The sequence below is a fragment of the Aotus nancymaae genome, unplaced genomic scaffold (genome assembly GCF_030222135.1).
Source record: "Aotus nancymaae isolate 86718 unplaced genomic scaffold, 86718_ANA_hifiasm-v0.15.2.pri h1tg000008l, whole genome shotgun sequence".
Classification (NCBI taxonomy): Eukaryota; Metazoa; Chordata; class Mammalia; order Primates; family Aotidae; genus Aotus; species Aotus nancymaae.
In genome coordinates this window covers 18,813,883-18,829,767 of record NW_026988419.1, presented here as the reverse complement: position 1 = coordinate 18,829,767, position 15,885 = coordinate 18,813,883, and the positions used below count along the sequence as shown (strand labels likewise).

General features: G+C 40.7%; 1 protein-coding gene across 1 annotated transcript in view; it reads right to left on the bottom strand.

Moving 5' to 3' along the window:
* Positions 1-14,562, bottom strand: part of BARD1 (BRCA1 associated RING domain 1) — an 83,640-nt gene extending 69,078 nt beyond the window's left edge. Inside the window, exons 1-2 of the mRNA XM_064373026.1 lie at positions 14,465-14,562; positions 2,659-2,715 (exon numbers count right to left, since the gene is read on the bottom strand). Of these exons, the coding sequence (XP_064229096.1) occupies positions 2,659-2,715; positions 14,465-14,547 (140 nt within the window). The 5' untranslated portion in view covers positions 14,548-14,562. The remainder of the gene's footprint in view (positions 1-2,658; positions 2,716-14,464) is intronic.
* Between the last annotated feature and the right edge of the window lie 1,323 nt (positions 14,563-15,885).

Genomic DNA, 15,885 nt, shown 5'->3' with positions numbered 1-15,885 from the left:
AGATCTGCAAAAATGTAAAACACTGCTACTCTATTTTTTCTTTGATTTGTAAAATTATTATTTTTTTCCTTAAAAAGTGTTATTTATGTTTATATGTAATGGGTTTATTATTTTTAAATGAATTCTTTTAAGTCTCAGTTTTGTATGATAAATACACACACACGTTTGCACACACAAAAGCTCTTAATGGTTCTCAATTTTGAAGAATGTGAAGTGGTCTGAGACCAAAATATTTGAGCAACCCTTCACGTGTCTTAAATGAACTGTATCTTAGAGAGTAAATTAACTACTTTCATCAGTTGGACTGAGCTGTGTCAAAATCATTTTAAAACCTCATTGCTGAGCAGTTTTATTTTAACTCAAAATCTGCAAAGAATAAAAACAACTACCATAATTTTTGGCATTATATAATCAAAATACATCAAAACTTCACTGAATGAATTCTTTCCTATGCTCATGTCATATACACATAATCATTTTCTCTTTTAAGATGTTCTCATGTCTCAACCTTTTATTGGCTGTTTCAAGTCACAAAGCCCTTTAGAATCCCTTTTAGGATTTGATTAAAAAGTATGGATCCCCTACCCGACCACACACACAAACCACCTTTGCATAAAAATGTCATGGAGTTCATCACGCTCTAGCAGCTTTGTGACTGACCTATTGTACACAGTAAGCAGACCTATTGTACACAGTAAGCAAACCCATCGTCCGTCTGCTGAAACAAAATACATCTGCTTGCTATGGAGTGGGGAGAGGGAGTGGGCATCATTTCGTAAGCAAATCCATGGGAGGCGTTTTGTCGGCAGTGACATTTCAGCTGCAATATAACTGATAAAAAGTAAGCCTCACGGAAATCTGGCATAAGTACATTCCACGTGGAAGAAATAGCAAGTGGCAAAGTCCTGGGCGGAAGTAAGTTTGGTGTATTTAATGAACTAAAAGGAGAAGTTCTGGAACAGTGAGAGGCAGAGGTAAATGACGTCTAAGAGGCAGACAGGGTCTAGGTCCCATACAGCGTTTTGCAGACCACAGGGCAGAATTTGGATTTTATTCTAATTGCACTAGGAAGCCACTAAAGAGTTTAAGCAGGGTAATGATATGAACATTATTGAGATTTTTCAAAGATCACTGTCAAGAATGTAGAAAATGAGGAAGGGGTGATGTTACCAAAAAGGGAAGACCAGTTATGAACCTATCGCATTAGTATGAGCAGAGGTAATAAAATGATGGCTTGGAACAAACGATAAACTGTAGCAAATTCAGAAAACAGGTAGAAAAATTCAAGATTCAGGACACATTTTGAGGCAGAATGGACAGAACTTAGTGATGTGGGATAAGCAACTTAGCAGTAAGTGGTACTCTTTACTGTGATGAAGATTACACAGGCAGGAAAAGGCTGAAGAGGAGGATGATCAAGAAATCAGCTCTGAACATATCAACTTTAAAATGCCTTTTCTTTCATCATCCAAACAGAGGTATCTGGTAGGCAACAAGTACCATCTCCTATCCCATCCTCCTGCTGGATATCTCTCATATAACAGATCTATTTTTTCAGAAACAAAAATTGGCACCCAAAACATAGCTGCCTCCCAGACGACCTTAGCCCATGAAGTAACACACAACGTTATTTTCATATATGCTCAAATTTCCGAATGCAGTTTGTTCATGCCAGATAGTAACATAATCATAACTGGAAATAATTAAAAGATTAATTCAAAGGAGGCTATATTTACCCTGTCTCACAGGCAATTAAACTAAGACACTTAATCTCTCAACTGATTTCTCCTGAACAAGAAACAGGAGATAAAAGTTTAATCTTCTGACCTACAAGCCACGGCCGTCACATGGATATAATTTCACAATAACTGTTATGCACTGAATTGTGTCCCCCAAAAAGATGCTTGAGTCTTCATTCCTCAGTAACTGTGAATATGAGCTAATTTGGAAACAGGGACTGTAGATGATCAAATTAAGATGAGATCATTAGAGTGAGCCCTAATCAAATATAACAGGTATTCCTATAAAAAGGGGAAATGTGGCACAGAGAGAAGCATGCACTCAAGGAAGAATGCCAGGTATACACGAAAGCAAAGACCAGAGTGACGCATCTCAAAGTCAAGGAACAGCAAAGATTGCGAGGGGAAAGACATGGAGCAGATTCTCCCTTGAAGCCCATAGAAGGAACCAGCATTGCCATCATCTTGATCTTAGACACCTATCCTACAGAACTATAGAGAAAATACATTTCTGTTGTTCTAAGCCACCCAGTTTTTGGTTCTTTGCTATGGCAGCCTCAGGAAACTCATACAGTAACTATAAGAACTATACTTTCATAATTTTGAGTCAACTCAAAACTTAGCTGGAAAATTTAAAAACACATACTATATAAAAGATATTAATTTTTTTCCTCAAACTTGGCAAAGCTGTCTACTAAGCTTTGTAACTTTGGACAAGTCATCCTCTTGGAGCTCTGTTTTTCTTTCTTATTTGTAAATTAAAACACAGTTATAAATATCAAGATAATGTACAGTAGGTTACTTTGCAGACTTTGAAAGTTACACAGACATGAAGTACTATAATTATCAACAAGACTACATGATTGTTATCTAGTAAAAAATATAGTTGTCCTATATACATCAAGCTATAATTACTTACCTACAGAAGATGTGTTCACATCCTCCTAAGCACACAGGCTCTCTCAGAATGTTAGTGCTGTTTGAAGAAATTAAAACAATCAAGATTTAAGTCATTGTTGAATATTTCCCACCCATCATTTCATCCAAGGCCCAACACTACTGTATTTCTCACTTTCTCAAAGCAGAAGGTATTAAGGATGTATTCATTTGAAAGGCTGTTCCTTCCTGGTTAAATATTATACCATAACATATCTGCTGATTTTAAATAGCAACTACCAAACTCAGTACAAGTTATAATACATTTTAAAATGTATTTTCTAGAAAGTTGGAGAAAGGAACAAAAATTGAGCTGTTCAAGTATCTCTAAACCTCTTAAGGCAAAACCAACTACTGGCTTCTTCTTTCAGCTACTAAGGTGTATGATTCACAGACCATATACCTCAAAATGTAACCACAGGTAGAATGACTATATAACATATTGTCCAAATGAGAAAACTTCTGAGAGTGAAGAGGAGTGATAACTGAATAGGATGCTGGGACCACAGGAATAAGCCAGGACTGCCCCAGACAAACCAGAGTATCTAGTCTCTTTGACCATAAGAATCCATGGTTTCCAATTAGAAAAGAAACATGTGTTTCTTACTACTGTAAAGATAGTAAGAAACTATACAGATACATTGTGAAAAATGCAGCCATTCTTTTCAGTTCACAGAAAGTTTATTGTTCTTTAAGCAAATGCAAACAGAAATCATCAGGCTGGCAGTGTGTCTGCAGACAGAATGAAGTTTCCTGCAGTGAGCAAAGAGACACAGCAACAAAATATTCCTAGTGTTGCCCATCAAAATACCTGCTACATTTGTTAATCCTAAGAAGGTAACGATACTAATAAATACACACCAAGCCATTATACTCAGTGGATGTAATGTACCCAGAGAAGTAAATCCTTTTAAATGATGAGCACTTTTTGTGCATGGTTTATTATATTAACTCTAAAACCTTTAGGTCTTTACACTGTTATTATCAAATTACCTCTGTACACATACCACGTATCAATAAAAACAATTCTCCACATATCTTGAAAGATCTGAAGTATCACACTGCACATCTTAATGGATATGAACATTCAAGTGAAATTGAGCTTTTCGGAAAGACTGCTATAAACAGAGTACACACCCACAATGTTATTCTCAAGACACTAAAAATGGTGCTCACTGACATTATAAAACCTATTAATTTTTAAAAACTCACCATGTCTGATTTTTGTATCACAGTATATACAACATACTGATAAAAATACGATTTGTGATTCTGGCAATTAACGTGATCTCTTTTAACATTCATACTGCGCCTCTAATTTTTGTTATTTGACCTACCAAATCTAACCTCCTTTTCCCCATCAAGTGTACTGAATTCTATTTCATGGCAAGCTCTCTCTTTAAGATCTCAAAAGTGGTGTTCTTTTACCTCCTCCTATCACAATATCCTTCCTCTATCTCTTTTATTACATCACCCTGGCCAAACCTTCACCTTCAGGTTGCTTGCTACCTTCAAAGAATTCCATTCCGTTTCCTAACACCTTGGATTCCCTATCCAGCCCAGGCCACAGTTAACTATTTCCAAGTCGTTTTCACCACTATCTAATTCTGCTGACCTCTTAGACACTCACAGATGCCAATCTATAATGCTCGATAGGTCCCAGAGTCCACTTCTTTCCTGACCACTCAGGCTGTAAATAACCACTATAAAAAGAAATAAAGATGTATAAGCTTCTGTCTACAAATTTATTTGGTAGCAGCCGGGAACTGTGGATCATGTCTGTAATCCCAGCACTTTGGGAGGCTGAGGTGAGAGGATCACTTGAGGCCAAGAGCTCAAGACTGGCCTGGGCAACATGGTGAAACCCTGTCTCTATTAAAAATACAAAAATTAGGCAGGTGTAGTGGCACACACCTGTAATCCCAGCAACTTGGGAGGCTGAGGCACAAGAATCACATGAACCTGGGAGGTGAAGGCTGCAGTTAGCCAAGACTGTGCCACTGCACTCCAGCCTGGTGACAGAGCGAGACCCTGTCTCAAAAATAAATAAATAAATTTTTAAAAATACAGAAATTAGCCAGGTGTGGTAGCGCACCTGTAATCGCAGCAACTTGGGAGGCTGAGGCACAAGAATTACTTGAACTCGAGAGGCGGAGATTGAGATGAGCCGAGATTACACCACTGCACTCCAGCATCGGTGACAGAGCCAGACTCTGTCACAAAAAAATAAAATAAAATAGGCATAAAATGTATTTGGTAGCTTCTTCATCTTTGTATCTCTAGCACAGTGACATATTTGATATTCTGTAAGTAAACAAACAAATGAATAAATGGCTATTCAAAACAATCTCTATGCTTCCTTATCTCATTAACCTTACTGAAGCTTAATAGTGTGAGTTTTTTACCACCATTTTATCTCTTCATCAGAAATCTTACCCTTCCTAGAGTCTCAGAGGAAAATTCGATCTCCTTTAATCACTCTTCGTAAAATGTGCCGCTCTATCTCGAGTTCTCATATCTTTTCTGTCTCCCAAAGAACTGGATATTCATAGAGTTGCCTTCTCCCATTTGCATCTACACAAAAACAGGTAAGCTCTCCTTCAATGCAGAAAAAACACTCTTTTGATCATACCTCCCATTCTACCTTCTGCTCCAGCTCTTCCCTTTCTTGAACAGATAAAAGTTCTTGAACCGAGTGCTCTAAACCAGCTACTTCCATCTCCTCACCTTCCTTGCTTTAACTCCCTCCACTCTGCTGAAACTGTTCTCCAAAGCATTTTTGCTTCCCTTCTCCTTGACACTCAGGGAAACAGCATTAATCTCATCTTCTTTCCCAGAACCTTTCTTTCCACTGAATTTTAATATTTTTCTGCACATTTATCTGCCTATTTCAGCATTTCCTTAGCTGCTTTTCCTACCTCTCGATGTAGGCATACCCCCCAGGACGTAGTCCATAGCCTTCTGCCTTTCTCTGGCAATGCTTAACTCAATCCCTTTTTTCTGTTTCTCAACCTTAAATTTCCTTCTTAAGATGACTGAACTCTTTACCTATAGCTCTTACTCGTCACTCTAGCAATAAGATGCTTTCATGTTTTAGCAATGATTTAAAATTTGGGGATAACTCATCAGTTGTACTAATTATTCTAATTAGCGAGCTAGAATATATATTTGTGTTGCTGTTAATAGATAAGGAAAGACTGGAAATGTGAATGAGAAGTATGTGCACTTGTGTGTACTGGGGGAGGGAACAAGGAAGGAAGTGTGTGAGCCAGGCTGAGAGAGGGGAGTACCAAATTTAAAAGAATTTCAATGGAAGAGCTCAAAAGGTGAACTGAATGGATCTGTGCCAAAGTTAGATTTTGTGAGGATGGCTAGTGCTTAGCTGAGAAGATATACCGGAATAAAAAAATTTTTAGTCAAGTGCAGTAGCACAGGCCTGCAATCCCAGTTACTCAAGAGGCCAAGGCAGGAGGATCACTCGAGCCCGGGAGTTCAAAGCTATAGTGTGTCATGATCGTGCCTGTGAAGAGCCACTGCACTCCAGCCTGGACAACATAGCGAGAACACGTTATCTTTAGAAATTTTTTTTAAATTATTACAACTAGGAGATACCTGTCAAGAATATAAATGCATCCAACTTTAACTCAGCTATTCCACTGCCAGAAATTTAGCCTTCAGCACAACTAGAAACTTGCAAAAATGAAACTTTCAAACATCAAAGCCATCTAGACAAGATTCTAAAAGCATCCAGATTAAAAAATAAAATTAAATGTCATATATATATTTTTAAAAAGGAATCAGGATAGCATAAGACTTCTCAAGGATAATAAGAGATGCTACAGAACTGTGAAATGAGGCCTTCAAAATAATTATTGAAAATTATTTTGTACTTCTAATTCTATATCCACTTAACTATTAGTGTCAAAGTTAACAGTAATAAGAAAATTCATTTTTGAGAGTAGTTAGAAAGTTAATAATGTCTAAAATGGAAAAAAAATGGCACAAGAAATAGCAATACAAACATATTTGGAAATGTAGAGGCACGTGCTTGTAAAACCAAAAAAAGAAAAAAAGGACGAAAGATGTTTCTGGAGCATAGAATTTAGGGGTGATGAAGGATGAAGCAAAGAATGTTTTCATTAATAGTCTGTCCTATGGACTCTGTCAATAACTTTATTTAAAGACATTTTAAATGTAAAAGCACGTGGCATCAGTATCACTCCAGCATTGCTTGTTACAGCAAAAGACCACAAACAACCTCAATTTTTACCAATAAGGAAATGGTTAAATGAATCACGCAACAACTACATGATGTTTAGTATCTGCTCATCTGAGGCAGTACAATGCTTTTATGAACGTAGAACCTCTTAAAGGATACACAAGACATTGATTATGATTTACTGAAGAAGAGAATTCACACTTTCCTGTCGTTCATTTAACAAATATTGAATGGCCACATACTGTGTTATTTTAATTCTTTTCACACACTGTTTACCATTTAAAAAGAAAATTAATATTGAAAAGTTCTTCACAATCTGTAACACCTAAGCCACACCACCTTTTCTCTCATTGCTCCTCAACAAAAACTCTGCTGTGGTCAGGCCAGTATCTGTTACAGCTAAAATTGCCTATGTCCAACTCCAACCCCATGACTTCACGCAGGTCATGTTCCCCAGCCTCGAATACAGTCCCTTCTCCCCAACAACTACTCAAGCCAAGACATTATCCAAACATTGTTCAGGATGATATAATAAACATGATACTAAACCAGTTAGGATAGGAATTCTTGGATTTTAGTCTCCACGCCATCACTTCTGCAAAATCCATGCCATGTAACATCTAAAGAACAAAGCTGACCGTGTTCCACTCTTTTCTAAGGTACTTATAATCTGGTCGATTAATTATATAAACCAAATTAATATGATTTAAGAGATGTGCAACATGCTCTGAAGTTACAGAGAGACAGGATCTAGTTGGGGCTCTAGGATTCAATGTTGAAAACCAAATATTTGGCGGGGTGCGGGGGAGGATTGTTTTTGTGTTTTGAGACAAGATCTCGCTCTGTCACCCAGGCTGGAGTGCAGTGGCACGATCACAGCTCACTGAGCTATGAACTCCTGAGCTGAAGCAATCCTCCCACCTCAGCCTCCCACACAGGTGAGACTACAGGTGCATAGCACCACAAGTGCCTAATTTTTTATAGAGGTGGGGTTTTGCCATGTTGCCCTGGCTTGAAAATTAAGTATTTTGTATAGGTGATCCCTGACTTACAATGGTTCAACTTACAATTTTTCAGTTTTATTATTCTGCAAAAGTAATACACATTCAATAGAAATCACACTTCGAACTTTGATCTTTTCCCAGGCTAGCAATATGCAGTAGAATGCTGATCCACAGCAGGAAGCCATTCTGTTTTCCATTTTCAGTATCGTATTCAATAATTTACATGAGATATTAAACACTTTATTATAAAACAGGCTTTGTGTTACATGATTTAGCCCAACTGGGCTAATGTTAGTGTTCTGAGCATGTGTAAGGTAGGCTAGGCTATGCTATGATGGTTGGTAGTTTAGGTATATTAAGTGTATTTTCGACATACATTATTTTTAACTTACAATGGGTTGATCCAGATGTAACTTACAATGGGTTGATCCCATCTTAAGTCCAGGAGCAGCTGTATTTTAACTTCCTGATTTTCGATTTTTCTTGGTTCCAACTAGACTGCAGCTCTATAGACAAGAGATCTTCACTTTCATTTTTACTGAGCTCCCCAACCCACCATTACCTACCTAGCATGGTGCTATGTGAACTGCAGGATTTCAGTAAGTGCTTAGTGAATGAACCAAATGGAAGCCTGTATACAAAAATGCATTTGTATTAACAATTCCATTTTATCCTTACCCTATTTTCTGTTTGATATACATAGATATTACATAGAAAAAATCCACACAAATAAGAAAAGATATTTGCATGGTAACAGGATTTCTGTTCCATGAAAATTCAGCTGCTCTGCTTTTTCCCCATCTACAGTCATACTTCTGTAACTTTACATGTAGTTGATTTAGAAAGATCAGTGTTGTCAGAGGATAACTTAGGGAAGAACTAAGTAGTGAGAACAATTTTTTTAAAGAAGTTCCTATTGATATAAAATTTTCTTTGAAAAGAAAAAAGGAAAGTAAATTCATCTGAGATTATAATAATGAGGCAGATCTATTTCTTAACAGAATGGCTCTCCTATGTTTCCATGAGATATCACAGGTACTTAATATTAGGCAAGACAGCTCCCACAATGCTCTTACATTTTAAAGAATCCTCAAGCTATTTTTAACTTGTGGACCAACATGTTGAACATCAAAATGTGCAGGCTCACCAAGCCAATTAAACAATTTTTCTTGTGTTTATCTTTAGAGGAATAAAGTGTTTAACAAGTAAAGCATATGGATAATGACATGGAACCTACAGGGGATTCTTAGTGATTCATGTAAATTAACTAGGTCTTTCTGGTATTACCACTTGCAAAGGCCCTTCAAATGTGATCCTACCTTAACCTAAGTTCTTTCATATATTAATTTAACAAACACTAAGAAACTATGTGTCTGGCACTGTGGCTACAAATGTGAAGCTTTACTGAATGTTTAGCATAATTGAAGGAGCCAGGCATCAATCAAAATACTCCATAAATAAATCTCACAAATAAATTATAATTTGGAGGATATGATGTAAGCTGAACACCAACGATTTGTGCCTTTTCTGTATGTATGTTAAACTTCAGCGGATACAAATAATTATGAAATCTGCAAACTGGAGGGAGCTTTACAAACCATTGAGCCCATGTTCATCATCTTATAGATGAGGAACCAGAGTCCCAGGAAAGCTACACAAATTGCTCTCTCTAGGAAGTTAACTACATAAACCAACTGAGTATTTTGTTGTTAGGCTACTAATCCCTGATTTGACCCTGTCTTAACTCTGCCCACCTGTCCCAGTCCCCCTTTATCCTACAATTCTTTTTTTTTTTTTTTTTTTTTGAGACGGAGTTTCGCTCTTGATACCCAGGCTGGAGCGCAATGGCGCGATCTCGGCTCACCGCAATCTCCGCCTCCTGGGTTCAGGCAATTCTCCTGCCTCAGCCTCCTGAGTAGCTGGGATTACAGGCACGCGCCACCGTGCCCAGCTAATTTTTTGTATTAGTAGAGACGGGGTTTCACCATGTTGACCAGGATGGTCTCGATCTCTTGACCTCGTGATCCACCCGCCTCGGCCTCCCAAAGTGCTGGGATTACAGGCTTGAGCCACCGCGCCCGGCCCCTACAATTCTTTTTAGAATACTCATATTTGCTAATAAACACCTACTACCCCACACCTGGCTCCATTTTAAAAATCTATTCACATCTCAGTTCAAAAGCTCATGAAGCTTCCTTCCACTGACCCCACCCAAATAATCTTATCATCAGCACCATGTCAACCTACATGACAATTTACCTGAACTGTGTGTATATTTTATCCCGTATAATTAAGCATATACTCCTTAAAGGTAGAAGTAGAAAATGCATCACCTTATAACCCCTTACACAGTGTCTCAGTGATTTCTTGTTATTCTAATAAATAATCAGAGCCAGGGAGCAATCACTGCATTTGGGGATCACTGCCCTGTGAGAATGCCTCTGAACATTCAAAACTCATGAAGAAAGGCAAAAGCTAAACCTGGATTCAGAAAACCTATCCTTTATTTCACAAATTTTATTCATGTAGTATTCACTACATAACAAACACTGCTCCAGGTATCTTATGAATATCAACTCATTTTTTTGCAGATGAAGACAAGGAAGCAGAAAAAGATAAAATAATCTAACCTAAATAACGGAGCCAGAATTTCAAGCCAGGGAATGTGACTCCAAATTTCATGCTCTTAACATCTACACTATGCTGCCTCCAAAGTATGAGAGAATACAAAATTAAACTTAATCACTTCCTAAACAAGAAGTTAATTCAGAAAAAGAAAATCACCTATCATAAAGGTTAAAAGATTATTTTCTAACTTTTCATTAAAAGTTGATTAAAATGGCTCAAGTTACAATTGTCATAGATGTCTAATCCCACTCTCATCCTCAAAAATATGCAAAGAGGCCGGGTGCGGTGGCTCACGTCTGAAACCCCAGCACTTTGCGAGGCCGAGGCGGGTGGATCACGAGGTCAAGTGATCGAGACCATCCTGGTCAACATGGTGAAACCCCGTCTCTACTAAAAATACAAAAAATTAGCTGGGCATAGTGGCACATGCCTGTAATCCCAGCTACTCAGGAGGCTGAGGCAGGAGAATTGCCTGAACCCAGGTGGTGGAGGTTGCGGTGAGCCGAGATCACACCATTGCACTACAGCCTGGGTAACAAGAGCGAAACTCTGTCTCAAAAAAAAAAATGCCGGCCGGGCGCGGTGGCTCAAGCCTGTAATCCCAGCACTTTGGGAGGCCGAGGCGGGTGGATCACGAGGTCGAGAGATCAAGACCATCCTGGTCAACATGGTGAAACCCCGTCTCTACTAAAATACAAAAAATTAGCTGGGCACAGTGGCGCGTGCCTGTAATCCCAGCTACTCAGGAGGCCGAGGCAGGAGAATTGCCTGAACCCAGGAGGCGGAGGTTGCGGTGAGCCGAGATCGCGTCATTGCACTCCAGCCTGGGTAACAAGAGCGAAACTCCGCCTCAAAAAAAAAAAAAAAATGCCAAGAGGTACCTAATTAATTCACAATGTCATATGACACCTGGGGCTTCTACACTGTAGCTCCTATTATCATTTCCTGCTTCCTTTAGGAACATATTATTACTGCGCTTTCTGCCAGCCTCTCAAATGATACGGTCTTCCTGTCTCATTTTTCCAAATCCTTAAATAGCTTAAGTCTGATTGTGAGGCTTGGTCCCAACACAAATGTCACATCTGGCCTCCTGAACACTTTCATCAGCTTCACCTTGAAGCCACATTCACGTTAAAGATCAAGAAAGGATGCCCTGTTTCGTAGCCAATTCACCCTCACCAGAAAGTAATGCATGCTGCAAAATAGATTCATGTGCAACACACGACAGATGACAGCTGCAAGCTGAATGTGAGGGTAATCCGGGTAATCACTAGCCCACCGGGTTGAACTCTGAAACTCTGTAAAAGGATATAATGATACAACTTCAAATAATAAGACACGGCTTTGAATGGAGGGTAGCAAATGTAAGAAGCAGACCATTCTGAGTTTCTCCTTGCCAGAAATGTCAGGGGGCTACCAGGGCAAAGGCAGAGGTAGGAAGAATGTTTTTCCACCTTGGGTAAGGTGCAGCTGGCCATGCTCTTTTCACTATAGATAGTGCCAAAGTTGCAGAGACATTAAGAGAGGAAAGCAAAATCATTTCTAAATATTAAAGCCATGTAAAGGCCAGGCACGGTGGCTCACACCTGTAATCCCAGCACTTTGTGAGGCCCAAGTGGGCTGATCACTTGAGGTCAGGAGTTCGAGACCAGCGTGGCCAACATAGTGAAACCCCCAACTCCAGTAAAATTACAAAAATTAGTTAGGCATGCTGGCACGCACCTGTAGTCCCAGCTACTCTAGAGGCTGAGGCAAGAGAATTGCTTGAACCTGGGGGCGGAGGTTGCAGTGAGCTGAAATTGTACCACTGCACTATAGCCTGGGTGACAGAGTGAGACATTGTCTCAAAAAACAAAAACAAAAACAAAAAGCAGCCCATGTGATATAAAATTGTACACCAAAAAGGATTTTTAAACTTAAGACATTAAGTTTATTAATATTTTATCGACAGTTTAGCAACTATCACCTGTGGGCAAGGCAGCAGCCTGTTTTTGTATAGCACTTTAGGAAAGAATGTTTTTTACATAAATTTTAAGAGAAATAAAATAACAAGAACAAAAACTCTTTGTGGGCAGCATAGTGTAAAATATTATCCAACCTTTACTGAAAAAAACTGCAGACCCCATGTGAAAACATGCATTCTAAGAGTTAAGATTTAGTTCAACCATAGAGGTTCAGATACAAAGTAATTAAAAAAAAAATCATAGGAGTGCAATGGCATTCAATAGCATTCTCCAGTCAAATGGGTGAGCCATGTCAAAAGTCTGGGCCTAGTTACTGATGCCTACTTACATTCCTTTGGTTCTTACTGTCCACTGCAGTTAGGAACCGGAAAAATATTTAGTAAGGGATAAAAAGGACAACATACAGATTACTCATATATATTACCTATTTTGTCTCTCCCAAAACATGTAGCAAACACCACATTCTTTTAGATTAAGACACCTACTTATTTATGATTTATTCTATCACAACCACCAAACTCAACACTTCACATACATATAAAATTTCACTTAGTTTCTTCCATGTAAGCTCCCTAACGGCTGGGATTTATTGTCTGCTTTGTTCACTAACAAATCCTCAACATAGGTGCTCAATAAATTTATCATTATTAATGAATCCTCACAAGAGAATGAGCTAATCTTTAATATTACTCATATGTGGGAAATGAGGCTCAGCGAGATGAATACTTTGGCCTATTCAATATTGTCAAAGCTAGAACCTGAACTCTGGTATTCTGACTCTACAGTCTAAGTGAAGCCCTATGCTTCCATATAGATATGTGTCAACGGAATGTCTAACTTCCGTTGGACTATTAAGGTGTGAACTATAATGCTTCTGTTATTGCAACTAGCAGTGCCAGTTTTAAATTTCCTATTCTCAGATGACTCATGTGCTACAGGAAAACAAACACACAACTCAATGTCTTCATGTACTCACTCTAGCAAAAGTGTCACTTTTCTAACAAGTGCAATGTCGTTTTGTCACAGACATTAAAAGTCTTCGTAAAATATAAGTGCAAAACTCTTGACAGTTAAGTCCTTTTCGGTTTTAAAGAAAAAGTTGTGTTGCTTATTCTCTGTGCAACTAAGTAACTTACGTTCTGCAAGTTAGAAATCAAAGGGGAAAAAAAAAGTCTAAAAAAGAAATATGCTTGTGACTCTTAACAAACAACAACAAAAAACCTGCCAGTGATCTTCATACAGAAACACTTAGCTGTACACTCAGCAAGTGCTCAATAAAAATGCTTTTTAAAAGAAATGAAAAGTGAGACAAAGCCTTTGAGTACTTAGAGGACTCCCATAGTATGACAACATGAAGGAAAACAGTCTAAACAGCATCACTAAAAGCTGCGACGCCAGACATACAGCCTTTCGAGCAAACTAAGGAAACGAGAAATTTCCTGCCATTTCCAATCTATACCTAAGGTGGGTTCCCGATACTCCATCCTATCCCACCAGAAAAAGCTGGCACGGAAAAAATATCAAAAAGGCCAGTTGAACTTAGAGCGGCAGCTGCTTCTAATTTAGAGGGTCTCCGGGTCGGCCTGGCAGCCTAATGCACCATAGCTCCTGGAAAGCAGCGGGGTAATCAGAAGCCTTAGCCCTACTCCAGCCCTAGATTCAAACTCTGGAGGCGGGGCCAGGACGACAATTGGTTAGCCATACCTCCAGACGGTTCTTCAGCCCGCTGAAATTCAAAAACTACCGTTGCAGTTGGATTTAGGGCAAGGGGAGGCTGGGAAGTCGCCCCAAAAGAAAGTGAATGAGAGGCAAAAGTTAGTAACACTAGATCCCTGGGCAGGTGCTAACTGAACGCCGACCCGACTGCAGCGCGGGAACGGAAGGAGGAAACAGAAGATTTGAAAAGATTCCACCGCCCCCAGAGACTGGGTGACCGGTGCCCACGCGGCCACCCACTCGAGACTCCGTCTTTACCAACGCGAGCAACGCAGCAGCTTCTCCAGGCGGTCAAGCGCGGCTCGACTGTGGGCCCACGCCCCGCCACCGGCCGGATCCATGGCGGGCGCAGAGCAAGGCTTGTTCCCGGAGCGGACCGTCGGCTGCCGGTTCCCCGGCATCGCCGCGCCTTCGCGTGAAAGGCTCCTCGGAGAGCCGGAGGCAAGGAGGTCTCGGGAAACCACAGGGAAGCTGCAGGCCAGCCACTCGACCCCTGCCGAGCTCTTCCCGCCTCTCGGACGGCGGGGCCGCGAGAGCCACCCGCTGGCTGAGTGGGCGGGGTCTAGGGGTGGGGCTGGAGGCTGAAACTTGCCAAAGTCCCGGCGCGCGGGACCCAGGGGCGGGGTCGCGAGATCCGTGGGACCGAGGGGGCGGGGCCGGACGGCTGAAACTCGCCAAAGTCCCGGCGCGCGGGGCCTAGAGGCGGAGCCGCGAGGACTCGCCGCGGGATGGAGGGGGCGGGGCCTAGGTGCTTGTGGGCGGGACAGAACGGCTGAAACTGCAGGCCCGGCGCGTGGGGCCCAGGGGCGGGGCCTCGAGCGCGCGCCGCCGGACCGAAGGGGCGGGGCCACAGTCGCGAGCCTGAAGTTGGCAGGAGAGCGGGCGGGGCCTGAAGCCGCCCTGGGTCGCCTTAAAGGATGAAGTCCAGGTGGAAAGCCGGTCGCCGTTTCCCGGGAGCTACGACTCCAAGGACTCATCCGAACTTAACCATTGGAATAACCACAAACGCAGAAACTTTTAGTTGAGTGTTATCTATAAAAAGCACTCTTTTCATTACTGTTGAAGTTGGAAAAGCTTTGCCCAGGATACTGAAGGTACCACTCTCTTTATTCCTAGGAGGGCAACCTTTTCTTCCCTCTCACCCCAGGTGTGACGTGTATAGTAACTGAGTAAAAATAAGGGAAGTTTGTATCTTATTTTAACTAGTTAAAAATAGCCCAAAGGGATGTCTGAAAAGAGCTGGTGTACTTTTACAATATGACTTGTATAAAATTGGGGAAAAAAATGGTTTTTTTGTTAGAGTGTGCCCACCTTCCTACAGATCTTTCACTGATAGCCGTATTTTACAGGTAACACCTGCAGAGCAACCCGTCACGCCTCCCTGCCGTCCCCAGAGTTAATTTCCAAGTCCTTGCAGTTTTCCCCCTAACTTGTCCTGAATGCACCCATTTCTCTCCGTTTCTGCTCCACAACACCCCCAGTTGCCTCCTGCTCACCTGGTTTCCTGCCGTAGTTTCTAGCTGGTATCCAAGTGTCTACCCAGGTCCCAGCCATTCCCGAGACCACGGTGTAGCCGCCTAAAACATTTCCAAACACAAAACTCATGTTAGCACGTCCCTTTCTTAAAACTCTTTTTTTTTTTTTTGAGGCGGAGTTTCGCTCTTGTTACCCAGGCTGGA